At 50.7% G+C, this 24,182-nt stretch overlaps 5 protein-coding genes across 5 annotated transcripts; 3 read left to right on the forward strand and 2 right to left on the reverse strand.

The window, feature by feature from the left end:
• Positions 1-217: 217 nt before the first annotated feature.
• Positions 218-8,799, reverse strand: BO87DRAFT_140896 (Beige/BEACH domain protein). Its single transcript, XM_025618114.1, has 8 exons — positions 6,035-8,799; positions 5,620-5,981; positions 1,785-5,565; positions 1,577-1,731; positions 1,204-1,509; positions 932-1,144; positions 712-876; positions 218-650 (listed from the first exon to the last, which is right to left on the reverse strand). The coding sequence occupies exons 1-8, from the start codon at positions 8,523-8,525 to the stop codon at positions 621-623; spliced, it is 7,503 nt and encodes a 2,500-aa protein (XP_025476631.1). The 5' UTR covers positions 8,526-8,799; the 3' UTR covers positions 218-620.
• Positions 8,800-10,620: 1,821 nt separating this feature from the next.
• Positions 10,621-11,369, forward strand: BO87DRAFT_399844 (uncharacterized protein; the record flags this gene model as incomplete). Its single annotated transcript, XM_025625475.1, has 4 exons — positions 10,621-10,724; positions 10,894-10,965; positions 11,007-11,152; positions 11,341-11,369. The coding sequence occupies 4 exons, from the start codon at positions 10,621-10,623 to the stop codon at positions 11,367-11,369; spliced, it is 351 nt and encodes a 116-aa protein (XP_025476632.1).
• A 1,121-nt stretch (positions 11,370-12,490) lies between these two features.
• BO87DRAFT_379312 (S8 family peptidase) lies at positions 12,491-14,362 on the forward strand. Its single transcript, XM_025624005.1, has 3 exons — positions 12,491-12,915; positions 12,987-13,922; positions 13,979-14,362. The coding sequence occupies exons 1-3, from the start codon at positions 12,547-12,549 to the stop codon at positions 14,165-14,167; spliced, it is 1,494 nt and encodes a 497-aa protein (XP_025476633.1). The 5' UTR covers positions 12,491-12,546; the 3' UTR covers positions 14,168-14,362.
• Positions 14,363-14,916: 554 nt separating this feature from the next.
• On the reverse strand, positions 14,917-16,293 carry BO87DRAFT_141017 (putative ubiquitin conjugating enzyme (UbcC)). The gene is made up of 3 exons (XM_025618115.1): positions 15,967-16,293; positions 15,717-15,843; positions 14,917-15,575 (listed from the first exon to the last, which is right to left on the reverse strand). The coding sequence occupies exons 1-3, from the start codon at positions 16,030-16,032 to the stop codon at positions 15,070-15,072; spliced, it is 699 nt and encodes a 232-aa protein (XP_025476634.1). The 5' UTR covers positions 16,033-16,293; the 3' UTR covers positions 14,917-15,069.
• A 1,998-nt stretch (positions 16,294-18,291) lies between these two features.
• Positions 18,292-23,586, forward strand: BO87DRAFT_141063 (putative ABC bile acid transporter). The gene is made up of 2 exons (XM_025618116.1): positions 18,292-18,491; positions 18,568-23,586. Exons 1-2 carry the CDS (start codon positions 18,427-18,429, stop codon positions 23,492-23,494), a joined length of 4,992 nt encoding a protein of 1,663 aa, XP_025476635.1. The 5' UTR covers positions 18,292-18,426; the 3' UTR covers positions 23,495-23,586.
• Positions 23,587-24,182: the final 596 nt, after the last annotated feature.

Here is a 24,182-nt window from a genome sequence, read left to right on the forward strand (position 1 = left end):
CTCACCGGAGCTTGTCCACACACCCCTCCTTCCGTGGTGTTCCCTTTATTCCTTCTGGAGCACAGCAGTCCTTCCGGTGGAGATCCCCCTCCTCCCAGCCAGCATCATCGGCCTTGTCAGCGAACCGTGTTCAATACTAAGTTACGGAAATAGGGTCGCGTTTCGAATGCCTTCTTCTCCTTATGGCTTGGCCTCTTCTTTCCATCCCACCACCCCCGGAGGCATTTGACTAAAGTAGGTAACGGTTCTAAAACAGTAGCTCGGTTCTCCCCCACGGTCAACTATTCTAGCTCCGCGGCCCATTTGCTACGACAACAATTACAATTGGAGTCGCTCGCACCCCTCCAGCGCGTTCTTTCCGTCTTCAGTATGAGACAGGCAGCATATTGACAAGAGAGATATGTTTACGGGATTGGAATACTCGGCGCATACAATATCGGTAGACACAAGAGCATCAGACATGCCCGGAGGTTTGGTGGGGCACCGACCTGGGAAAGAGACGAGGTCCATCCCACGATGACCTCCTTCTCCGTGGACTCGATCCGAGGCCCTCCGCGGAGTCCACTTTTTCCCCGGTGGTAGACAGATCACAGTAAAGTAATTGACAACAACGGCCCTCCTCACCGGCGCTGGACACAGCTCCATTCGTACTAGATACCCCGTCAGCATATGCGATCTAAACCTTTACCCCAAAATGTTAGCCACACTTACCACTCGTCCCAGTTCATCGCCAGTATACACCACGTGCGGCTGGGCCATAATGCAACTAATTCCCGCCGAGATATTGGCTCCATTGTCGCGGTGACTGTCCACATGGTGCAGTTGCCGGATCAACTCCAACTCAAATCGCCCATGATGGATGATCTTGCTCCAAATCTGTGTTTATTAGCATCAGCACCTCAGGTCCGTGGTATTACAATAGGGCTCTTACGTTGACGACGCCTCTTCGGTGTCCAGTGAACAGCAGCTCGCGCTCCTGCCACTCATTGTTCACCCCTTCGTAAAAGACACATGTCATAATCGAGTCGTCCACTGAATCGCACAGGATCTGTTCCAGGAGCAGTGACCCGTTGAGCGTGTAGAGGCTGACTCGGTCGCGTCGACAAATCATGATCTCTCCCGTCACATCGTTGATCCGAGCACACTGTACCTGCATTAGTATACATGACGTGATGGAACAGTGTGGGAAAACAGCATGCTTACATCGACAGGCCCGCTGCCTGGCAGCTCCCGTACGAAGCATTGCCGATTGAGATCCCAAAGCATAATTTGCCCGTCCGTGGATGCCGACAGAAGCGTACTGAATGACCGTGACACCGCAAGCGTAGTCACCGGGGAGCGGTGTCCAAATAGTGACCCCGTGGGCTGTAGATCAACAGACTTGATGGATGAGGTGAAGGTCCAGATCGACACCGTACAGTCGGCGCCGGCGGTTACCAACGTTCGAGAATCTGCGAAGATCGCACAGGACAGTTGGCCGATATGAAGATGCTCAAAGTGACCCAGTAGCTAGAGGCTTGTTAGCTGCTGTACTTCTGACAGGACATTCCAAAATCCAATGACTAGACTTTCGTACCCGTCGGCTATCCGCAGAGTAGAATCTGACACTGCCGTCAAAGAATCCCCACTCCATATACTTGTCGTAGCTAGGGGGGATGTTGAGTCGCAAGGCAGCGGCACACAGCAGACGATCTTGTTTCATCGATAAGGTGGCCACTCGTTCGCCAATATCTATTCCCACATTAGTCAACACGGAATTATTCATATCATGGTTAGATTCTCACCCAGAAGCGCAAGGGGCTGTTGTGTCAGCGATTCGGCAAGCCGATCCAGTCGGGGCGTTCGATGTCCGGGGTCTTCGCGTTGCAAGTGAGGCCGATTGAAAATCTGATGCGGTGTCTGCCCGAAGTTGTGAATGATACCGATCGTGGCAAGGCGTTCCACGGGGTCATCAATAGAGTCGATGTCCTTGGCACCTTGGTAGGACAGATGATGAAAGACATTCACTGCCTCGACCGCGGCCTCTCCCTTTTGCTTGCTTCCAAACACCAAATCGATCCAATGGTGCAAGTTCTGGGTCACGTACGGACTCTCGAGCGCCTCCCGGTGTTTAGCAATGAAGATCATAGGATCGCCTTTGGCCCAGGGCGGTAATTCCACCGAGTCAATCACAGTCGTCATGTTCTGCAAGAGCCCGAAATCGTACTTATTCGAATTCACCAAAAACTCAGGGAGGTAAAAGAACTCGGGTATTAACTCCCGCACGTCCGACATATTGCCGCGTGACGCAGATTCCCACGCCTTTCCAACCGAGTAGAAGAGGCGGTCGGCATGATCAAACGTACCTCCCTGAAGGAGAAGGTAGGATTTGACAAAAGGCTGCAGTCGGATCAGGTATGAGCTCACGATCATCGCAGAAGAATAGTGCGTCCCGTAGTGGAATGGAGGAGCGTCGTCATCACCCATCTCGGCGAAAGCCTTATACCGTTCTCTAAACTCCGCCTCTCGCTCTGGCGTTTGGCAGCCCATGGGCTTGGACAAGTCACGGAACGTTTTAGGATCGTTCAGATCCAATTCGTCACTTGTATAGTCGGCAAGAACCCATGGAAACACGGGATATTGTGTCAGGTCGTTGAACGTCCTCCCCGCAAGTGTGTTGATCAGCATAAGGTAGTGGAAGTTGGAGATTTCACCCTTGACCCATTTGCGCGTAGCTGGATAGAGCGGAGAGTGGCCGAAAACGCTGGCAAACTTCGACCCGAGAGATTGCGGTGCATCGTCTTGACTGCGAAGGGTTTCAAACCTCCAGACATCCTCCGGACGCGCGTGGCCAACACTGCCGGTCACTTGGGGAGCTTTCGTCGCGAGCTGGCTGCATAGAATATCTCGGGCTCGCGACGAGATGAGTGTTAGCAAATAGCTACTCCCATCGGTGAAGAAAATCTCCAACGCCACATCACGGAAAAGGAAGCGCCTTTTGGAGATACTGATCAGATCAGACCATTTCCAGCTTCTTGTTTCATGCTCCTGTGCTTTGCGCTCACTAGATTCTCGGCCGGCAATCATGCGAACGTAAGGGTCGCGTTCGTCTGACGGAGCTTGCCATACATTTACGATCTCGCCGTCAGATCTCTGGAAGAAGTTATCCAGAATGTAGATATGATCTTTTCCTTGAATTAGGAGCCCCTCAAATGCCTCCAACCCAATGATACGAGACATGTTGCACACACCCTCAACCTGATCGCCACGATGGAGACTCCGCATGACTTTGCGGTTCTTGTCCTCGTAGTCTTCAAGATCAGCCTTCGGATCTTCAATCATTTCGAAGCTATCCTCGAGCATACTCCGGCTATCTGGCGAAATGCCTTGCGAAGCACCCTCTCCAGCCTCATTATTTGCGACCGTAGGGGTCAACCCAAGGGTACCAGCACTGGATGAAGGTCGAACGTCCGTGTCAATTTTAATCACGGGAGGCTCAGATGCCTTCCGTTTCGGCTGGTAATTTTGCCTCTCATCAGTCTCATCGGGTACTATGCGAAGGCGCATACGGCTCCGTCCTTCTGTTTGATCCAAGCGCCACTTTCGCTCCTTATCCTCGGCCAGAAGGCCGCCGAACCGTCGTAGATCCAATGTAAGCTTTGAAAAGGTCGTCCACATGAAGACTGCATCATCTTGGTGGTCCTGGAGCGCCCTTTGGAACTTCAGAAACTCCGATCCTGATATGTTCGATGCCCAGTGGGGGAACGTTACGAGGTGCTTGCGTGTCACTTCGTCACCGAAGCTATCTATGTGCTTCCATTGCTTCAGCTTCTCCTGGCGTTTAGAAATTCGGTTACGCGACGAAGTCTCGATCTTGGAATTCTCTTCGTGAACGAAGTCTCCCCAATGCTTGGATATGACACCAAAGAATAAAGAGTGTAGGTCCTCTTCTCGATCGTTAAACCACCGTAAGAAAGCCGCATCATCCATACCCATTAGAGCTTCAAATCCAGCAGACAGCCGCTTTTGTAGGGTTATTGACGCTTGACTAAGTATGGTAGCCATGTCGGCAGGTTTCTGTACTAGCAGAATTCGGAAGAGCCCTGCTGCAGCCAGGCGCACATTCTCGTCTCCGTCGTCTAGCTTGATGTACAAGAGGTAACATAGCAGCTGCAGGTGATTTGATTGAGCGTCACCAGAAAGGAGAATCACCTGCCAGTAGGACAGGCGGCTCAGAAACGAAAGAGCTTCCGTGCCTTCGACTTCCGATAGCCGAAGCAAGACGACGCGGAATACAGTCGACCGAATTGTGGACACAGCTTGACTGCAGAGCCTTATACTCTTGAGACAAGAGACATCGGGCCGTTGCAGATACTCGAGGATTGCCCCTGCGAATTCAAGAGTTGCAGCCGCCCCGTCAACAAACCAACCCTCGAAAACAGCCTCCCCAAGGTGTGTCATGAATCGTCCCAAATTGGTGAGCACGCGTGGTTCTGCAAGCAGCTGGACTTTGGAAAAGATGACCTCTTGCACAGTCAAAAGGAAATTCTTCAACACCCACGAGTTGAAGTGTGCCCGGTGTTCGAGCAGTCCCGGTGGCGTTTTCAGGTAGAGACCAAGACCAGAAAAGTCCTTCCGTTCCAATAACTGCTCCGAGAATACGGAAAGAGCCAAACTGAGTATGCTGATGACGAAGGGGTGTTCGGGATTCCCCACGTCCTCGATCTTTCTCGGATGATACGCGTGAATAATGCGCGCGGATGATGGTAGAGAGGTTCCCCGATCAGATGAGACAAGCACAAAAGAGGAACCGCGGCCAAGTGCCCCAGCAGCATCATCGCGCGCTCCAGGTTGCTCCACGGTGGTTGTTCGCAGAGAAGCGGCTTCTCTCGAGCGCGGGCGGAGGACCAGATTCTGATCTCCAAAATCAAGACTAGCCGCACGAGGGTTTAATTCAGCATCCGTGCTCGTTGCGTCGCAGCCAACTACCACCGGAAACAGCACGTAGAACAGATGTTGAATGTACTCTGGCTGCGTGGTGAATTCGCGAAAACTTTGAGACTTCACATGCAGGGTAGCAAAGAAGTCAGTGACTGTATTGAAAAGCAATTGCTCTTCGGCCACCGTTGCTGCGGCCGTGTGAGAGAACATGGTTTGCTTGGTCGATTGACCACTAGAAACCAGATGCGCAAGGCCCTGTGCGTCGGACCGCGAGCTATCGTTAGTCAAGACTGTCTTCTTCAGGGCACTCTGCATCATCTCAGCGATGACTGGGAAAATTTCAGGGAATGTTATATGCAAGTGACCGCCGGATAGGAAGGCATCCGAAAGTCCAATTTGACTGAAGGGCCTGTCAACGATCATTTTACCAACGTCTAGGCCAAACAATATGGCAAAGCAGCTGGACCATACGGTCGGTATTTTCCACCATCTTCGCAAGCAATGCCGCATGATAATATAACCCCCTGTTTTCTCCGTGAACTTCTTGTCATAGTTGCCGCCATGAGTGACCAACAAACGAGCTATGATTTTTGTCGCCAGAATTACAATCTCCGGTTCGTCTTCACACAATAGATATAGAAGCCACTATAGTGAAGTCAGTAATCATTTCCTATTAGTGAGGGGAGAATTAGACCCGACCTTATTAGTCACAGCCTTGGCGAACTTCTTTATGGGGCCAAGATCATGTGCATTGCAGAGTAACGAACAATACATGCGAAGCATTTCCGTGGCAATCACAGTGCTCGACACGTACTTAGCTTTCGAGTCAGAAGTCGCTCGCTGCCGCATGCCTGCGTTGAATCTCATGCTCTTCTTCTTCTGTAGCTTACTTGACTCCTTCGGCTTATGGAGAGCGTAGGTGATAAAGAGAGATAATGATCGAAGCAAATCCGCCGACAAGCTGCTCTCCATGAGGGACCCAAAAGCGGCAGTGTATAGACGCAAGGCTTCGGGGGTACACTCCTCTACCTTGAGGGCCTCGAGTAACTTCTTGTTGACGCCTATTGATTATCAGCATAACCGAGTCGTAAGGAGATTGTTCCGGAAGACTCACGCATGCGAGCAAGTCGCTTTGCATTGAACCGGCGAAATTTACTTTCACTGGCAAATATACAAAACTGAGAGTAATACAACTCGAGGAGAGCTGCCTCACCAGCTCTCCATACTTCTAGGTCGACGAGTAGGACCCTGTACGCCAACGGATTTGTAATAATGGAGCGGTTAGGCTGCTCGAAGTCGTACCCAACAAATTTCAACGTCAAGCGGAGAAGTGCCAGAGCTAATGCAGACCGTTCCTCGCAGCTGGCACAAACGCTCGGCGTCTTCGACGTTGTGGGAGCAGCTCCCGACGGCAAACCAAGCTTTTCGCGCAACAAAACCGCAAGGATTCCGTATCCATTATCCTTTTCCATTGCCTCGCTATTCCTCCAGTTGTCTTGCACTGCCTCGTACAATGCCTCGACCGCTAGCAAGGTCGACTCCCCAGTGTCCGCTGCATGGAGCAAGCTCAGATGCACAGCCGCACACCCCCCAATACGCCAACCTGCATCATCCAGAGAGCGTGGTACCGCAACCACTGGGTCACCTGTCAAGACCCCAATGCCGTGTGCCTGAGTCAGTGCGTCATTGATAGCAGGCGTAGCTCCATTGACTACTATCGCATTCCCTCCGGACTTGGTTAGTTGATGCAGATTCTTAGCGGCTTGCTTTGATAAGGACTTTATCAGCCGGGACTCGTCCACGTTATTACTGTCGTCGTCGTCTAGCACTGCGAGAGGCGAAACGTTCAGCAATATGGAAGCCTCGCGGATAAGGGTACTTGCTTTCCGCCGGATAACAACAACGATATCCGACTGCTCTTCTTTACCGGGGTGTAAATGTTCATTGCGCAAGTTCAGAGCCGCGGAAGCCTTGTATGTCTGGAAAGAGCCAAGGCAGTCTTGACAGTTGCCATGATAGCGGGGCCCGAGGTTGTAAAAGACGGCAACCATGTCATCGCTATAAGCTTCCTCGAAAAGGATTGCACTGGCCAATGACCAACGAGACATAGACACATCCTTGCCCAGCCTCATAGCCAGGTCCTGTGGGGTGCCAAAAAATGCTTGGACCCTAGCAGATCGGTTGGGAGCAATTGCAGCAGGCATACACGGATATTCTATCTTCAGCTGCTCGACAAACTCGCCATCTATGAACAAAGAGGCGCGGGAATACGACGGCGGTCTGGGCTTCTTGTGGACAACACAGATATGATACCATCGACCAGTTTCGAAAACGATGGATTTAAATCGGACACTGGGGCGCGACCCCCGTATCGAGGTCTGCAATATGAAGTTCCGGGTATCTTTCTCAAGATATGCAAGTAGGAAACATGTCTGGCTAGGGTCAAAAGCCCCAAATATTGTTGTATGTGTGTTTGAATCAAATTGGTCGAAGCGCGCCCATACTGAAAGTGTGTACCCAGAGGAAGTTGCGGGGGGGAACGAGCGCCCCAGAGTAGAAAATTCCAAGGAGCAGTACCCATGCAGGGAGAGATCGAATTGTATGGATGCGGGTTCTTTAGAGGCCTTCAGAACATCAACCAGCAAGCGCGAGACCTTTGGGCAACTGTGGGCTTTTTGGTAGAGGAAAACTGCGTCCTCCAGATTGCTTATCCCCTGGGTACAAAGCAGCCGCGCGAGCTCCCGGTATAATAGCTTTTCCTGTTCCAGACGCTCATCGCTGACCAGAAGTGGAAGGATCCACGATAACACACCTGTAGCATGCATTATGGTGATGTTTCTCTGGGAATGCAGGGCAAGTTGACAGAGACATGCCGGTACAGCTAACCGAAGGAGACGGTGTTCTGACGACGAAGATGAAGTCCGGGACAACCATACTCGAATGAAAGGCCCCAAGATATCCGATACTTCGATGGTCTCTGACGTTCCTACGCATCGATCAACCTCCGCCTTGAGGTCACTGGGAAGTAGCACTGGAGCCGATCGAAATCTGGAGTCCAATGTTGTGAATATACTGGCAACGGTTTCCTGGCAAAGGATCGCTGCCAGAATCCCACCATAGAATTGTTCTATGTCTCCCTGCACGGAGTCCACCTTTTGGGCCAGGAGTGCAAGAGCTTCCTCTAGAGCCGCACTCCCTCCTCCAGGTACCCGAGCCGCAAAATATCTCTTATTACCATGATGATCCTTTAACGCCTCTGCCAGAACCGCCAATGTATCCTTAAACAGGGCCAGGAGACATTTTCTCTCTTCCTTCGCTAACCGATCCGGGCTATAGCATTCTGTGACTTTCTGAAGCAGATCCAGCAGCGTCTGAAAGCCATGTAGATGTCGAAAGTCCTCTTTCGCTTCGCGAGGATGGTCACTGTCGATAAAGGTATGACGAAGCCGGAGTAGGCATTCGGTTGCTGTCGCGGCTAGTGAGGGGTCGATGTCATGTTCGCCGCAGATGACCTTGAGCTTCTCAACGACGGGGGTCAGTTCAACGGCGGGCTGATCAATCGACGAAGAAGGGGACGGCGAGCGAAGGGAGGTGGGCTGGTTCATCGCGCCGCTGAGTCTTATCCCCGGCTACCTATCTGACGGCAAGCGACCATCAGACACCATGAACCTGCACTTGGCGTAATAATGGAGACGGTCTGCATTGGTAGTTGTGATGGTTGGGGAGCTTTAGCGGACGGAATCAATCCACGCACAGTTGTTCTGACATGAACCCGCCAAAGTGGGAGGAGAGGAGGAGGAGGAGTAGGAGGGGAAGCAAGGATAGCGCACTCCAAAGGATCAGCAATTGTGTGTCGGCGAGGGTTTGAAGGAGCGAGAGTCCCAGTCAAGATCCACCATAAAGGCTAGGTGATTCTTAGAAGACGCACGGAGTCCTAAGCCGCACGTCGAGCTCTTTCCGCACTTGAGGAAAAAGAATGTTTCGAGTCCGATGAGATAGTGCTACGGCCAACGTCACTGGCGGCGGTGGTACCAAACCATCGTTAGCGGGGGGGAGGGTACGGGATTGTTTCGGGGGAGTCAGTTTGTTCCGTCTGACTGAGTCGACGGGCGCGACTTTGCTTTTCCCGCCGAGTGCAATTGGACAGTGACGGAATGGCCCTTCTCAGGCTCTCAGCTCAGCTGTCCTGTCCTGGGCAAGTGGGCAGTGCTGCTCTAACTTTCTCGCTCCCTCTTCCCGACCGGAAGGCAGCGGCCGGTCGATTAGCCTGTCTTCGCTCTTCGGCTGGGCCGGGCCATTGTCATGTCTTAGCCCCACAAGAATTGGTGCCAGGAGTGCTTAAGTAGAATTTGGCTTTTCTTATAGCTTTGAAGTTATTTCGTAGTCCAATTGGACTGCTTTTAGAACAGGGCAATTGTACTCGTCACCATGTATCTTCACTGTTTGTCCGGATTTGATACTCTTGAGGCGAAATGTTAGCTCAACTGAAAGTTACCCGCAGCGTTTTATATAATATATATACTGACAAGCCAACATTTCCCAACCTCTCACATGGAAAAGTTCATTGAAGTAAGTACCAGCGTTAGTTGTGAATTCACTGCCCAGTATGATGTTCGGAACTGATACCTAGATACTCCTAACTTAGTAGACAAATACTACAGCTCACTAGTACTAGGCTGAAACACTGACCTCTGAATTAAGTTATTCACCAATCCATAGCTGGCAGAGCAACTAATAGTACTACTCGGTTTTGCATTGCTCTCTCGAATAGGCACTAGTATAGATATATGTTCTATTATTATATCAGCCATGGCACATGATAGTCGTGGAGGAAGGGTTATTCTCACAGGAGTGCTAGTAGCAGTGTAGTTAGTATACTATCTGTCTATCAAGTACTAACAGTATACTAGTAACGTGAAGAAGTCTAAGCGCGCGTACTCAGAGCTCTATATGTTACTGATACCTCCGCACCACACCTTTGGAAGACAAGAATACCGTCCTGTATCATTGAAGCTATCTAACTACACATATTGGGTAGTTAAGACGATTGCATTGACACTTCAAGAATCGACTGTCTCAATTTCTGTGCATCTACATAGCTTGATTTGACTGCCACGTGCTCATTCCGTATAGAGCGAGCAAAAGAACATAAGGAACTTCGATCTTAGCGATCATGACACACCAGTTGTCAATCAATTCTACACCCACAGCTGTACGATATCAGTTCTTGTATACCAGCAGAATTTGCGGCAAATACTGAGAACTGGGACAGAAGCTACAACAACTTCCCCTAAGCAACAGCATTAACCATAACCCACACTCAGAGGACTAGATAGCAGGGTTCCAACCTCATTGTCCATCACTCGATCAAGCTAAACGTGGGCACAACTGATCTACGACCAGATTGAATTTCAGCCAATCTGCTTCAAGTCTGAAACTATGGTTGTTCTTGTGGCAATATGACGCACACAAGCAACAAAAGCAACAATCACATTAAGAACAACGGAAAAAACAAGGCGGCTTGAAAGCTTCCTGACGATATTGTGCGGTTGGAAGAGCCTACACGAAAGAACTTGACCACTCTTTGTCTCATATCGAGAACGGTCAAAGGATATTCAATCACATCCAACCTGACCGCTGAACTGCGAGCTCGCCAGATGCATGAGCCAACGCCACTCTGATAACCTTGGGATCAACACAATGCCTACGGAGTACACCGAGATCGCTCTTGCAGTCGGATACATCCATTTGCTGCCCTTCTTCCTCGGCGTGAAAATTCAAGCCGTGGATTCAAATGCCGCGCGGTGTTTCTTGTGGCGCAAATGCCGACTCTTCATATGAACAAGAATGGTCCGAGATTTTCCATGGTTATTGACTTTTTCCAGGACCGAAGAATGCTGTTGTTCTCGAAATGAGACCTGAAGCAATGCCACTTGAACCTTCACATGTATGACAAAGACTACAAACCCACAGTAAGCCCAAGACTTCCACCGGAGAGGCCGATATCGCAGGTCCAAGGTCTACTTACCTACCAAGCTGGGCGATGTGTCTTCCAAGTCACGTCTATATCCAACATCCACTACAAGGAAAAGAAGTCAGACCGAAGTGAGCAAGCCACTGAACGTCGTAAGCCTGACACCGCCTGTTGATATAGAGTTGATGATCGGCGTTAAACCCAGACATTTCTTCACATCTACAGACAAAGTGGCGTGTAGAAGTTCCATAAAATTAGGTAGTTTAACCGGGTCTTCTCCATCACTCCCATGGAGTGCTTCTAAGCCAACCTCGGTAAGCGCCAGGCGACAAAGACGATCATCGGATGAAGGAGCATGATTGGCCCGATGGCTGCCTTGATAAGAGGGCGCCTTATCTAACGGAGCTCTGACCTTGAAAGGAGCCGTAATGTATTTGGGCGGGCAGTAATATCTGGTATCAGTTACCGTCCCTAGGCCTTACCTAACCACCTACGCAACCGATCTTTCCTGGTTCAGGAGGAGTCAGCCGAGCAAACCCATGGTTGGCTTGAGCACGCGACTCGGCGTTGCCTGGGGACCGACCACGCTGCTGCTCAGTGGCAGGTTTAACATACCAGGTACCTGCAGTACAGTCAGTCAGACATCGAAAGGGGAGCTCCTATACATGTATGCAGGGTCATTTGATTCGCAAAAAAAAAAAAAGAGCTATCCCATGCTAGTTGCGGAGGATGCGGGAAGCTCTTCTCCCGTCTTCAAAGACCGGGTTGCCATGACATGCGGTAAGTAGCATGGCTAGTTACATGAAGAGAGATGCTTAGGGACCTATAGCTACGCACTCCCTCCATTGGGAAACGCCCTACTCCTTTGACTAACGAACTAGTCAGTTAGTTTGCTAGGTACATTGAGTCACCGCCACGATCTTGCTTTATAAGGAACATTTTACAACTGCCATACCGCAGGAAATGCAGGCTGCGCCCTAGTCGCCTCATTATTTTGGAGCAGGATCCGGTCCCTTATCGTCTGCGGGTACCTTGTAGTGTCCTGCTTACGTAGTGACATAGAAAACTGTATTCGTTTTTCGTAGGTAGTATTGCCCGCATACTGTGAAGTAGTGGTAGCAAATGGTTCTCGGGTCTCAGGTACTCAACTTCCGGGAACACGCTACAATCTGTCAGTCCAACAGGGAGGGGAAGTTGGGGGGGGGGGGGGCAAACTGCCAAGGGGGGAAGAGAGAGAGAGACCCGAATATGGGTACATGGCGCCAACATGGATCCATTCACACAGCTTTCCTTGTCGGTGGACTGTCGAGTCTACCCCAGGTCCCAGTTTCTCCGACCGCGCTAATCGGGGACGATCGACAACCAGTGATTCTGCTGTGTCATCCGGGCGTATGGCGTAAATTACCGTATGCCGGTTGCATCATCACCTGCTGCCCTTGCCTCTTGCTGAATACCGTCCGCCATCCATCTGTCCTCCTCTCCTCTTCATCTCCAACCTCCCCTTCTTCTCTCCCTCTCCCTCTCTCCTCCATCTTTATCTTGCCTATTTCCATCTTTCTCATCTCTCACTCCCTTTCAATCTCTTGTACACTCCCTACTCACCCTCCTTTTTTCACCGGGCTGCTGTGGGTTTCATTCTAAAGCTATCCATCATGAAGGGCATCCTCGGCCTTTCCCTCCTCCCGTTGCTGACGGCTGCGTCGCCCGTCTTCGTTGACTCCATCCATAATGAAGCTGCCCCCATCTTGTCTGCCACCAACGCGAGGGAGGTTCCCGACTCCTACATCGTCGTTTTCAAGAAGCACGTCACTTCCGAGCTGGCTTCGGCTCACCACAGCTGGGTGCAGGACATCCATGACTCTCAGAGCGAGCGGACTGAGCTGAAGAAGCGGTCGCTCTTCGGCCTAGGTGACGAAGCCTACCTGGGTCTCAAGAACACCTTTGACATTGCTGGTTCTCTGATCGGTTACTCTGGTCACTTCCACGAAGATGTCATCGAGCAAGTCCGCAGACACCCCGATGTGAGTTACCCCTATCTAAGCATACTTCGTTATCTCTTAAGAAGATAAGCTGCTAACCTCGGTCAATGTAGGTCGACTACATCGAGCGGGACTCTGAAGTTCACACTATGGAAGGGGCCACCGAAAAGAACGCCCCCTGGGGTCTGGCTCGTATCTCTCACCGTGATAGCCTGACCTTCGGCAACTTCAACAAGTACCTCTATGCCTCCGAGGGTGGTGAGGGTGTTGACGCCTACACCATTGACACTGGTATCAACGTTGACCACGTTGACTTTGAGGGCCGTGCCACTTGGGGCAAGACAATCCCTACCAATGACGAGGATCTCGATGGCAATGGTCACGGAACTCACTGCTCCGGAACCATGGCTGGTAAGAAGTATGGTGTTGCCAAGAAGGCCAACCTCTATGCCGTCAAGGTCCTCCGGTCGAGCGGCTCTGGTACCATGTCCGATGTCGTTTCTGGTGTTGAGTATGCCGTCCAGGCTCACATTAAGAAGGCCAAGGATGCCAAGAACGGCAAGGTCAAGGGATTCAAGGGCAGCGTTGCCAACATGAGTCTCGGTGGTGGCAAGTCCAAGACCCTCGAGGATGCTGTTAACGCTGGTGTTGAGGCTGGTCTTCACTTCGCCGTTGCTGCGGGTAATGACAACGCTGATGCTTGCAACTACTCCCCTGCTGCTGCTGAGAAGGCCATCACCGTCGGTGCCTCGACTCTTTCTGATGAGCGTGCGTACTTCTCCAACTACGGAGAGTGCACTGACATCTTCGCTCCTGGTCTCAACATCCTGTCCACCTGGATTGGCAGCAACTACGCCACCAACATCATCTCTGGCACTTCCATGGCCTCTCCTCACATTGCTGGCCTGCTTGCCTACTTTGTCTCCCTCCAGCCCTCCTCGGACTCTGCCTTCGCTGTCGAGGAGCTTACTCCTGCTAAGCTGAAGAAGGACATCATCGCTATTGCCACCGAGGGTGCTCTTACTGACATTCCCTCCAACACCCCCAACGTAAGTCCTGCCGCTGTTGATAATTATGAGAGAAACAAGCTAACTTGGAATTTCAGCTCCTTGCCTGGAACGGTGGTGGTTCCGAGAACTACACCGACATTGTTGGCAGCGGTGGCTACAAGGTCTCTTCTGCCAAGAACCGCATCGAGGACCGCATTGAGGGTCTGGTTCACAAGGCCGAAGAGCTGCTCACCGAGGAGCTTGGTGCCATCTACAGCGAGATTCAGGATGCCGTTGTCGCATAGATCAGAACTCGTGCTTTCCAGACGTAGATCGGAAGACTTTGGTTTTTTTGAGGTATGGGATGGTTGATCGGACATTTTGGCGCTGGTCTCTTTTTATTGTGTCTGGTCTCGAAGACGCCGATGCATTGACTGTATCGGCTGTATCACTCCGCCCCTGCTTATCTGTTTGGTTCATTTTTATGGTAGTATACATGTCCGCAAAGAAGGTTTTGTTACCTCACTTAGAATGTTCTGGCTCTATAACAGACTGACAATCTCACTGGGTTATCTAAGAGATCTGAAAAAGGCTTAGTAGAAGAGAAAGGTGAGGGAGTAGACATCAGTCTGACCCCTATTACGGCATATCGTAATGTATGAAATTACTTGCGGTATGTGGATATAGTCATCTACAAAGGAGCTAATCCCTAGGAAACGCTGATCTCCAACCCATATCCATCTACTCTTATCTCTTGTATCTCTTATTGGAGATGCAATCAATTCCATGACAAGCAACTAATGACATCATTTATCACGCTACGGGGTCATACCGTAACGAGCTATGCCGAAGTACTCCTATGAATAGCTACAGCAGTACATACATTTTTTCAGGGAGCTAAAGAATAATAAAGAGATCTATAACGACTTCTTATGTAAAATAGACAGATATGTGATGATAGTAGTGAAAGCATACAAAGAACCTCCAACGCATGCTAATATAGATAAATAGAGGGATGATCTCAAATTGATTGTTTGGGCTGTATACCACCTCTTAATGCCGCGCCTGCGCTATGCCACGATGAAATATAAAAAAAAGGGGGGAAACTATGTAAGTAGTAAGTAGTAGTAACTCCAAGCGCCAAATATATAGGTAGTAAGAGAGAGGTGGCGACAGCTTTGGTTTTATACTTGATAGGTTGAATAAATCAAGTAGCCTTGTGTTCGTCTTCTTCTTCCTCCTCGTCACTGCCGGAATCCTGATCTTCGTCGTCGTCATAAACATCAAGGTCCTCGTCGGAGTCGCTACCGCCGAAGACGTCGTCGTCCACATCGCTCTCAGCCCAGAAGTCGGAGTCGTCCTTCTCCACGGGTTTAGAGACTGATATGGTGGATTCGTGGGTGGGCATGACAAATCCCTCGGGAATGTCGTTCTTCGACTCCTCCACGTGTTTTTTCACGATCGATTTGTATTCGTCGGGGCTCTTGCGTAGCATGACGGAGGCGTCGACGTTGGCGGGGGAGGAGATCTCGGCGTCGTCGAGGAGGGAGAGGATGGAGATGAGCACGGATTCGACTCGTTGGGCTGGTGACCATCGCTCTGAGGCTAATTCGCCGGACATTTCATCCTCGCCTGGGGCGTGGAGAATGGATATGCAGAGCTTGCCGTCTTTGTAGATGTTCGGGTGGTAGAGGGGGCGGACAAAACGAAATTCTGGAGATTGAGATTATATGTCAGTTATGCTGTTCTGCCTTTCTGCATTGTTGCCACATTTCCAGGGTGGGAAAAAAGGGGTGGGGTGGTGTGATGGAGGGGGCGGACGTGTTGTATCGGGAGGGACGTTCGTGAACTCACCTGGTGGGGAGTAAGGGTAGTTACTCGGGAATTTCATGATCGCTTTGAAGTAGCCGCCATAGTATAAAGAATCCGGGTTTAGAACGATTAACCCGATCGTCCAGTGTAGGAGATTCTGCTCGTCAACCTGGAAGGGATATCGGTCAGCATTCGTGGTGTGACTTGAGTGTGGTCTGCGATGGGACACATGATGCGATGGAACTTCGACGTATGACCAAAAGTAGAGTGGTATTTGAGAATATATACATACATCGATATTTACCCAGGGCTCTTGCGATAGTGTCTTATATTCGTTCATCAAAATGCGTTCGGCCATGGTGATGATCTAACAGGGGCGAACGATCGCGTGCCCTCGTTGAGCAGTGATGGTGGCTAGACTGGAGGCCCAAAGGGACGATAATTGACTCGGCAGGCGAGATAACTGGTATCAGTTTTCCTTTCCTCTTGTACCCCTCTTGAAGTCGAAGTGATCAGGGCTGGATAGGCGCTGGATCAGGACGAGATCAACGGGTTTAAAAGTGGTTGATGATCACACACTAGTCCCGCTGTGGCAATCCATGGCATCCACGCGCAGCGGAAGGGCCCGGGGTGGCGTTCCGAAAGAAAGCATTTTGCAGCAGAATCTGAATCTTCCTTGGGTTAATTAATCAATACTTGTCATTGTACTTGTCGATCTATGGTAGTTGTCTGGGGAAATCTTAAGATAAACAAGGACCAGGGCGAAAGAAGCCAGAGGGCCATTGTTCTTCCACAGGATTGTTCATTATTCTTTTCTTGTCCCGCGTAGCCGACAGTGGGGGGAAAGAACCCAGCAAAGTGGGGAATCCCCTTTCAATAGAATGAGAATAGTTCATGCCGTTGAAACTCTTGCCCCATTCAGCATGGAGTGCTGTTTGTCGGCTCCAACCGTTATAATAACTTACGATATTAGAGCAACGAAGTTTAATCCGATAAGACAAGGGAGATCCTATCGCAAGCACCAACCACTTCTGCAACAGAAGGATTGTTTCGGCCGTTGTTGAGACACACTGCGACTTTTTTTCCTTTGCTGACCAATTCAAACTCTACGCGGTTTAGCTGCCTTGCGTCCTTATCTCGGGATACCCGCATCTGAAATAGGCCGGCCAGCCAGACACACTTTAGCGGGCGTTATCGCGCATTGGGCGACTAAATTGGCTCATTGTCTCACAGGCTCCAGCGTCGGACTAATGAAAAGCAAGACCGTCAAGTGATCAAAGACTGCGACCGCTTCTTCTCCGACAGTTTGACATCTGACTCATCGGAATCTTCAAAGCTCATAGGCAGGAGGATGACGAATTAGTCCGTTAGATGGCAACAAAGGGTTGACTTGCTTGAAGTTGAGTCGGTGTGACGGGCAAGGGGCATGCAGGATGCACGGACTCTCTCAGACGCCCTAGGGCGTACATCTGGATGTTTCTTGGACCCCTCTCTCCTTCATTGAGTCACTGACAGGGACTCGAACGCGAGGTGGAAGGCCTGGATGGCGTTGGTCATGCGGATAAGCCATTTTCTGCAGGTTGGCATACAAGCCTGATTGGGTTCTGGGATTGTTGCGAAGAGATACTTTGGCACGTCAAGTCACCCTTCCATCCTTAGAAGCATATACTACATACGCAGTGATTGTCCAGTCATTAGAATGCAACCCCGACCCTGTCTCCGCAACGTGGGCTTGGGGTGGGACGGATCTCCCACCAAGGGAAGAAGGGCCCTGTTCTGTGACACTCCTTCACGATAAAGACGCCAACTCCACGCATCTCGTGGTTAGATCGATTCCTCAGTATAATGGTGACGGGTAGAAGATCGAAGGATGCCTGTCGACCGTGTAGGTAGCAGATCGAGGGTCATGAGGGGAGGGTTGATGAGCCAAGCGTGAGAATTGAACCGGACTGTTTGTTAGTGCAGGGAGAGTGTCTCCGAGATACACTAGGCTCCGAAGTAGACCTTTAGTATCAGTAATGGAATGGGGAGGTGACTCAGGGTAATCAGGGACGATAAGCACGAGTCATCTTCAAACTTCTCGCTAACCGGCACAGAAGACCAATGGATCGAGAGGAATAATAAGAATTGACTCCAGCGTAGTAACCCGTTGAGCTCCGCCGGGGGAAGGTCTGGAATCCTTCTGGCTGCGGGCGGTGGATGCGAGAACTAGGACAGAAGGCGACGAGGAGTCCACCCGAACTAAACCAAAGTGAGTTCCCGCCTTAGCTTACTTTTTGTTAGGTTGCCAAACCGGCGTGAGTTCCCACTCGTCATCGCTTTGCTGCTGCTGCTGCTTCCTTCTTCCTCTTTTACTTCTTCTATCTCCCCTCCTTCATTTTCTCTCCTTTTACTTTTTTTCTTTGTTTCTCCTTCTTTGTTTCCGACCCTCGTGCTGGTTTTGACTGCATGTGGTGTTTGCCAACTTTTTCTTCCCGGCATTCTTGGTAGTGTCCCTCAGTCCCCCGTCGGGCCTTTGGTTCGTCTGCCATTTTCTTTTCCTCCTCTCCGCCTATCACCTTGGCGATGCTAGGCTTGCCCTGCATCTATAGTCCGGGAAGCAAATACCAGAGTATCTAGGCTGAAAAATCTTTTATAACTCGATTGGATTTTACCCATTTATCCCACCAGTCTGTCGACTGGTCCCGAGTTAGGAGCGCATGCTGTTCCTAAGCTTTGGTGCTCACAACTTCTTCTTATCCGCCCGCCAGCCATGGCGGTCGAATGCCACGGGCCCATCTGGGCTATCGATGATGTCTCCCGTTGCTTCCAACGCAAGTACGTCAACCAATGTCGCTTCTACCATTATTCTCACCTCCGGAGTCGCAAGCTAACGTCTGACTGTCAATTATAGCTATCTTCAAGTAATATTTCCTCTTACAGCCTGCGGGCTCTCTTTACTATTCGTCATTTTTCGCGTCGCATACCAATGCACCGTTTCTCGAAAAAGCGCCTCCTACAAGTTACTAGATCACAATGCGGTTGAAGGCGACTCGCAAGTTGCAACCTTGGATGATGAAGGGGAGGAAAGCGACCTAATGCTCAGCAAAGCGGCACAGTCCGAGTTACCGACATTCGAAGTTGATCGTCCTCGTGGAGAAATCGCAACTTTAACGCTGGAGATCCTTGCGCTCGTAGGAGAAGTGGCCGTCTTCGTGGCTGTCCTTTCCACGGGCGTTTGGGGTCGCCAGGGTACTCTTCCCGCCATCGCCAAGCTTGTTTCCTGGGGTTACATATTGTTCCTGGCATTGGTTCGATTGTTACTTTCGACATTCGACCTCCATTCATCTCCCAGGATATGGAACCATACGGCATCGTTGTACGGACTGCAATGGATATTCACCGTCTTCGTGTTTCGCTCCGCCGTTATCCACCCCTTGTCGAATCGCGCTGTGATCTTCAGCTCCATTGAGTTTGCCTTGTCCACTTTGCTTTTGCTCATCGCGGTCACTACCCGTAGAGGAAACAAAGTGGTTTTGGTATCGCATGATGAGGGTCTGGAGCCTGCGAGGCATCCCACAGCCAGCTTGTTCTCGCTGGCTACTTTTGCTTGGCTGGATCCTCTCATTCTCAAGGGCTACAGACAGCCGTTGGAGCTCGACGATGTCTGGGATCTGACAGCGTCTCAGAAAGCAGCCACAGTGTTGGAAGACTTCCGCCGCAGGAATTACCAGGGCTCACTGGTGTGGAAATTATGTCGGTACTTCTACGGTACCCTCCTTCTCCAAGGTGCCTGGACGATCTTTTCGAACCTATTCACCTACCTGCCTACAATCCTTCTCCGCGTACTCCTGCAGTATGTGGAGGATCCAAGGTCGTCGACTGCAAACGCTGCGTGGCTCTATGCTATCTTACTGTTCTGCTCTGGGGCTATCCAAGGTATCGCTGATGGTCAGGCTCTCTGGATCGGACGCAAGCTGGGTGTCAAACTTCGGGCTATCATCATTGGCGAAATTTACGCGAAGGCCCTCCGGCGGAAAGCAGGGTCGTCTGTAGAATCCGCAAAGAAGCAGCCAGAAGAGCCTGCGAAGGATCAAAAGAAAGGCGGTTTCTTCTCGTTCGGTCGGAAGAACAAGAAGGCAACAACCGACCCCGAGACAAATAACGCAAAGGCGAAGAAGTCGGAAGATGACCAGGAGGACAAAGAACACATGGCTAACATTGGTACTATCATCAATTTGATGGCGATTGACTCTTTCAAAGTTAGCGAAGTCGGCGCCTACCTGCACTTTTTGTGGGCCAGTGTGCCGGTGCAGATCATCATTGCTGTAACACTTCTGTACCGCCTCCTGGGATTCAGCTCGTTTGCTGGAATAGTCATCATGGTCTTTATGTTGCCTATCAACCTTACGATCGCCAAACAGTTTACGAAGGTTCAGAATCGGATCCTGAAGGGGACCGATGCTCGGATTCATAGCACTAATGAGATCCTCCAAAATATTCGAATCATCAAATATTTCGCCTGGGAGCAGCGTTTTGAGGACATCGTCAACGAGAAGCGAAAGGCGGAGTTGAAGGCTTTGCGTTTTCGGTACATCATCTGGTCTACGGCGGCAACCGTCTGGTATGGCACGCCCATCCTTATCACGTTCGCCTCATTCTTCTTGTATACAGTGGTGGAGGGAAAGAAGTTGACCCCGTCGATCGCATTCCCGGCCCTGTCGATGTTCTCTTTGCTCCGCGTTCCTCTCGACCAGTTGGCCGATATGGTGGCTCACGTTCAAGAGTCCAAAGTCTCCCTTGATCGTGTTGACACTTATTTGAATGAAGAAGAGACTCAGAAGTACCGTCAACTCGAGGAGGAGGAGTCTGATGGACAACCGCCCAAGATCGCACTGGAAAATGCTACCCTTACCTGGGGATCTGCCCAGGGTCAGTACAAGGATGATCCGTCAGACGAGGTTGCCGATGGTTTCCGTCTGATCAATATGGACGTGGACTTCCAGATTGGCAAACTCAATCTGATTACTGGCCCGACTGGCTCTGGAAAGACGTCGCTGCTTATGGCGCTTCTTGGCGAAATGAAGCTTCTGCAAGGAAAGGTTCACTTGCCTGGAGGCACGGCTAACCGCTCGGAACTCCCACTTGATCCTCAGACAGGTCTCATCGAAAGCGTTGCCTACTGCGCACAGGAAGCGTGGCTCGTGAATGCTACTGTCAAGGATAACATTGTGTTTGCCTCCCCCTTTGATCAACGTCGGTATAATGCTGTCATCAAGGCCTGTGCCTTGGAGCGGGACCTGTCAATTCTCGATGCAGGCGACCAGACCCTTGTGGGAGAAAAGGGCATTAGTCTTTCGGGAGGCCAGAAACAGAGAATATCGCTTGCGCGCGCTGTGTACAGCAGAGCTCGTCACTTGCTTCTGGATGATTGTTTGAGTGCAGTTGACTCGCACACCGCTAAGCACATCTTCCGCCAGGCCTTGACCGGTCCCTTGATGATGAACCGGACTTGTGTTCTGGTAACACACAATGTTGCTTTAACCGTGTTCGAAGCAGCCCATGTCATTGCTCTTGATAACGGTAAAATCATCGCCCAGGGTCCTCCAGACGAAGTAGCGGCATCTGGTGCGTTGGGTGATGAACTACTCAAATCCCGACCAACTTCCAGGACTACTACTCCTCGTCCTTCTCGCAGACCTTCGGACCATGCAGAGCAAGATGACGAATCTCTTACGAACGGTAATGCCACCAATGCCCTTAACGGAAAGGCCAAGGAGAGTTCCGACTCTAAGCTGGTAGAGTCCAAGGCTGTCGGCAGTATCAAGTTGTCTACGGTTAAGATGTATCTTCAATCGATGGGATCCTGGCGCTACTGGATCGTGGCTGTGCTTGTTTTCTGCATGCAACAACTCGGGTCTGTATCGACTAATATTTGGATCAGACAATGGGCCAATTCTTACCAGACTGAGGAAGTCGGTGCGGATCCCGGTGACTACGCGGCGATGGCAGCCTTCAAGATCCCGTCTTTCAATGTTGGTGGTGTTCCTCGCACATCCACTTTCAGCGCACCCCAGTTTGGTACGCAGAGTGTGAACGCCAATGGCAATGGCAATGTCAACGTATCATATTATCTCGGTGTCTACGCATTACTGGGAGTTGCTTTCGTCGCTATTTCGCTAGTAAGGGAGGGTGTCCTATTCTGGGGTTCTCTGAACGCTTCTTTCAAGATCCACCAACGCCTGCTGAGATCGGTCATGCATGCAAAGTTCAAGTTCTTCGATTCGACCCCCTTGGGCCAGCTGATGAATCGCTTTTCTAAGGATGTGGAATCCGTCGATCAGGAAGTCGCACCTGTAGCTATAGGCATGCTCCATAGTCTGGCATCCGTCGTGATGATTGTCATTCTCATTTCAGTCATCACGCCCGGTTTTCTGATCGCGGGTATCTTCATCACCTTGGTTTATGTCGCCCTCGGTGCCGTCTACCTGAATGCTTCTCGCGATCTCAAACGACTTGAGTCCGTGCAGCGGAGTCCTCTGTACCAGCAATTTGGCGAGACCTTGAACGGCATTGTTACCATCCGTGCCTATGGCGACGGACCGAGATTCATCGTTGACAACCACCGTCGTATCAACGCCTACAACCGTCCTCACATTTATCTGTGGGCGAGCAATCGCTGGCTGGCACTTCGGGTCGACGTAACAGGGGCCTTGGTGTCATTCTTCACCGCTGTTTTTGTTCTGATCAACATTGGAAAGATCGATGCCGGTGCTGCTGGACTTTCGCTGACATACGCAGTCACGTTCACCGAGAACGTTCTTTGGCTAGTCCGGTTGTACTCGGAGGTTCAACAGAACATGAACTCTGTCGAACGTGTCAGGGAGTACCTCGAAGTCGAGCAAGAGGCAGATGCAGTCATTCCTGACTCTAGACCGCCGGCCAACTGGCCCAGCGGCGGCGCGGTCGACTTCGTTGGATATACAACTCGGTATCGACCGGACCTTGACCCCGTTCTCAGGAATGTCTCGTTCAGCGTGCAACCTGGAGAGAAGGTCGGTATCGTCGGCCGCACCGGTGCTGGCAAGAGCTCGCTTGCTCTGGCGCTTTTCCGTGGTCTCGAAGCTGAAAAGGGCCGCATCGTCATTGACGGCGTGGACACCAGCGCAATTGGTCTCCGTGACTTGCGAGAGTCGATCACCATCGTTCCTCAAGATCCTACTCTGTTCACAGGAACTATCCGCAGCAACCTTGACCCGTTCGACCTTTTCACGGACGAGCAGATCTTTACTGCCCTGAAACGTGTGCACCTTATTGGCCCGGGTACCTCTGGCACCGCGACCCCAATGACCACTAGTACGCTTGCAGAGCCCAGCTCCGCAACCCCCACCGGGGTCACTAGTAGCGGCATCCTGGACAACAAGAACATATTCCTCAACCTGGACACTGCTGTCTCCGAATCCGGGTCCAACCTGTCCCAAGGCCAGCGACAACTCTTGTGTCTTGCACGTGCGCTACTCAAGAACCCGAAGGTCCTGATGATGGACGAAGCCACCGCCTCTATAGACTACAACACCGACTCCAAGATCCAGGAAACCCTCCGGGAACTCCGGGAAAGCACCATCATCACCATTGCGCACCGTCTACAGACAATCATCGACTACGACAAGGTCTTGGTCCTCGACCACGGCCGAGTCATCGAGTACGACCACCCCTGGACATTAATAAACAAGGGCGACGGCCTCTTCCGGAGCATGTGCGAAAACAGTGGAAACATGGATAGCCTTCTGGAAGGAGCCAAGAAAGCCTGGGATCATAAAAATAGTGGTAATGACTCATAGATCGCCTCCTTCCTGCTTTATTCATTCTACTATTACTAGGGACCTCATAAAAAGTTCGCACATATCGAAAAGGCCCTTGTTACACATATTTATCTATCAATCCTGTTTATTATTAACTGTGTGAAAGCTGGCGCATGGGGTATTTCTACCATTGCTATACATTTTATATTCTTCCATTTTTTCTTATACATTCGTTATTGTGCCTGAGGAGAAAAAAATTGCAGGCTTTACTAGTCCTATTTTGCCTTGTTTCCGTGTCCCAAAATTTGCTTGACTGTGACTATATAGAGAATATACTACGTTCATACAATCCACTACCCCTCTATGCTCATAAGAGACTACATACATACCACAGCCACGACGTGATCCATGGACACAAAGAATTAGGCAACAGTGAAGAAATCAAGCTGTACGAAGGGGGAACCCTCCTCCCCGAAAAGTGTAATTGTGAAAAATAGCATAGAGACCCCTTCATCCACCGATAAGCACGCACAAAATATCGCCACTTGCTTTGCACAACCGGGCATCATGGATACTGATTCATGGACCCTGCAATTACAAAAGTAAGTCAGTCACTGGACCCTTTGAATTCCGAGCTCCGAGCAAAACAAGGTGTGCTTGGCATGCATGCGACCTAACCGGGAAAGGACTAGTTTGGATTAAGTTTATTTTCTTTGCCGCCGAGATC

This window comes from Aspergillus neoniger, assembly GCF_003184625.1.
Source record: "Aspergillus neoniger CBS 115656 unplaced genomic scaffold BO87scaffold_31, whole genome shotgun sequence".
NCBI lineage: Eukaryota > Fungi > Ascomycota > Eurotiomycetes > Eurotiales > Aspergillaceae > Aspergillus > Aspergillus neoniger.

What these genes read in the sequence shown, in the direction of transcription:
- BO87DRAFT_140896 (XM_025618114.1), bottom strand. Translation starts at nt 8,525, where the DNA reads ATGAACCAGCCCACCTCCCTTCGCTCGCCGTCCCCTTCTTCGTCGATT. An exon ending in AAAGCGACTTGCTCGCATGC is followed by an intron (nt 5,982 to 6,034) that starts GTGAGTCTTCCG and finishes GATAATCAATAG; the next exon opens with GCGTCAACAAGAAGTTACTC. An exon ending in GCGATGAACTGGGACGAGTG is followed by an intron (nt 651 to 711) that starts GTAAGTGTGGCT and finishes CGGGGTATCTAG; the next exon opens with TACGAATGGAGCTGTGTCCA.
- BO87DRAFT_141063 (XM_025618116.1), top strand. Translation starts at nt 18,427, where the DNA reads ATGGCGGTCGAATGCCACGGGCCCATCTGGGCTATCGATGATGTCTCC. An exon ending in TCCCGTTGCTTCCAACGCAA is followed by an intron (nt 18,492 to 18,567) that starts GTACGTCAACCA and finishes TGTCAATTATAG; the next exon opens with CTATCTTCAAGTAATATTTC.
- BO87DRAFT_141017 (XM_025618115.1), bottom strand. Translation starts at nt 16,032, where the DNA reads ATGGCCGAACGCATTTTGATGAACGAATATAAGACACTATCGCAAGAG. An exon ending in AGCCCTGGGTAAATATCGAT is followed by an intron (nt 15,844 to 15,966) that starts GTATGTATATAT and finishes TATCCCTTCCAG; the next exon opens with GTTGACGAGCAGAATCTCCT. An exon ending in CTACCCTTACTCCCCACCAG is followed by an intron (nt 15,576 to 15,716) that starts GTGAGTTCACGA and finishes CTCAATCTCCAG; the next exon opens with AATTTCGTTTTGTCCGCCCC.
- BO87DRAFT_379312 (XM_025624005.1), top strand. Translation starts at nt 12,547, where the DNA reads ATGAAGGGCATCCTCGGCCTTTCCCTCCTCCCGTTGCTGACGGCTGCG. An exon ending in AAGTCCGCAGACACCCCGAT is followed by an intron (nt 12,916 to 12,986) that starts GTGAGTTACCCC and finishes CGGTCAATGTAG; the next exon opens with GTCGACTACATCGAGCGGGA. An exon ending in TTCCCTCCAACACCCCCAAC is followed by an intron (nt 13,923 to 13,978) that starts GTAAGTCCTGCC and finishes TTGGAATTTCAG; the next exon opens with CTCCTTGCCTGGAACGGTGG.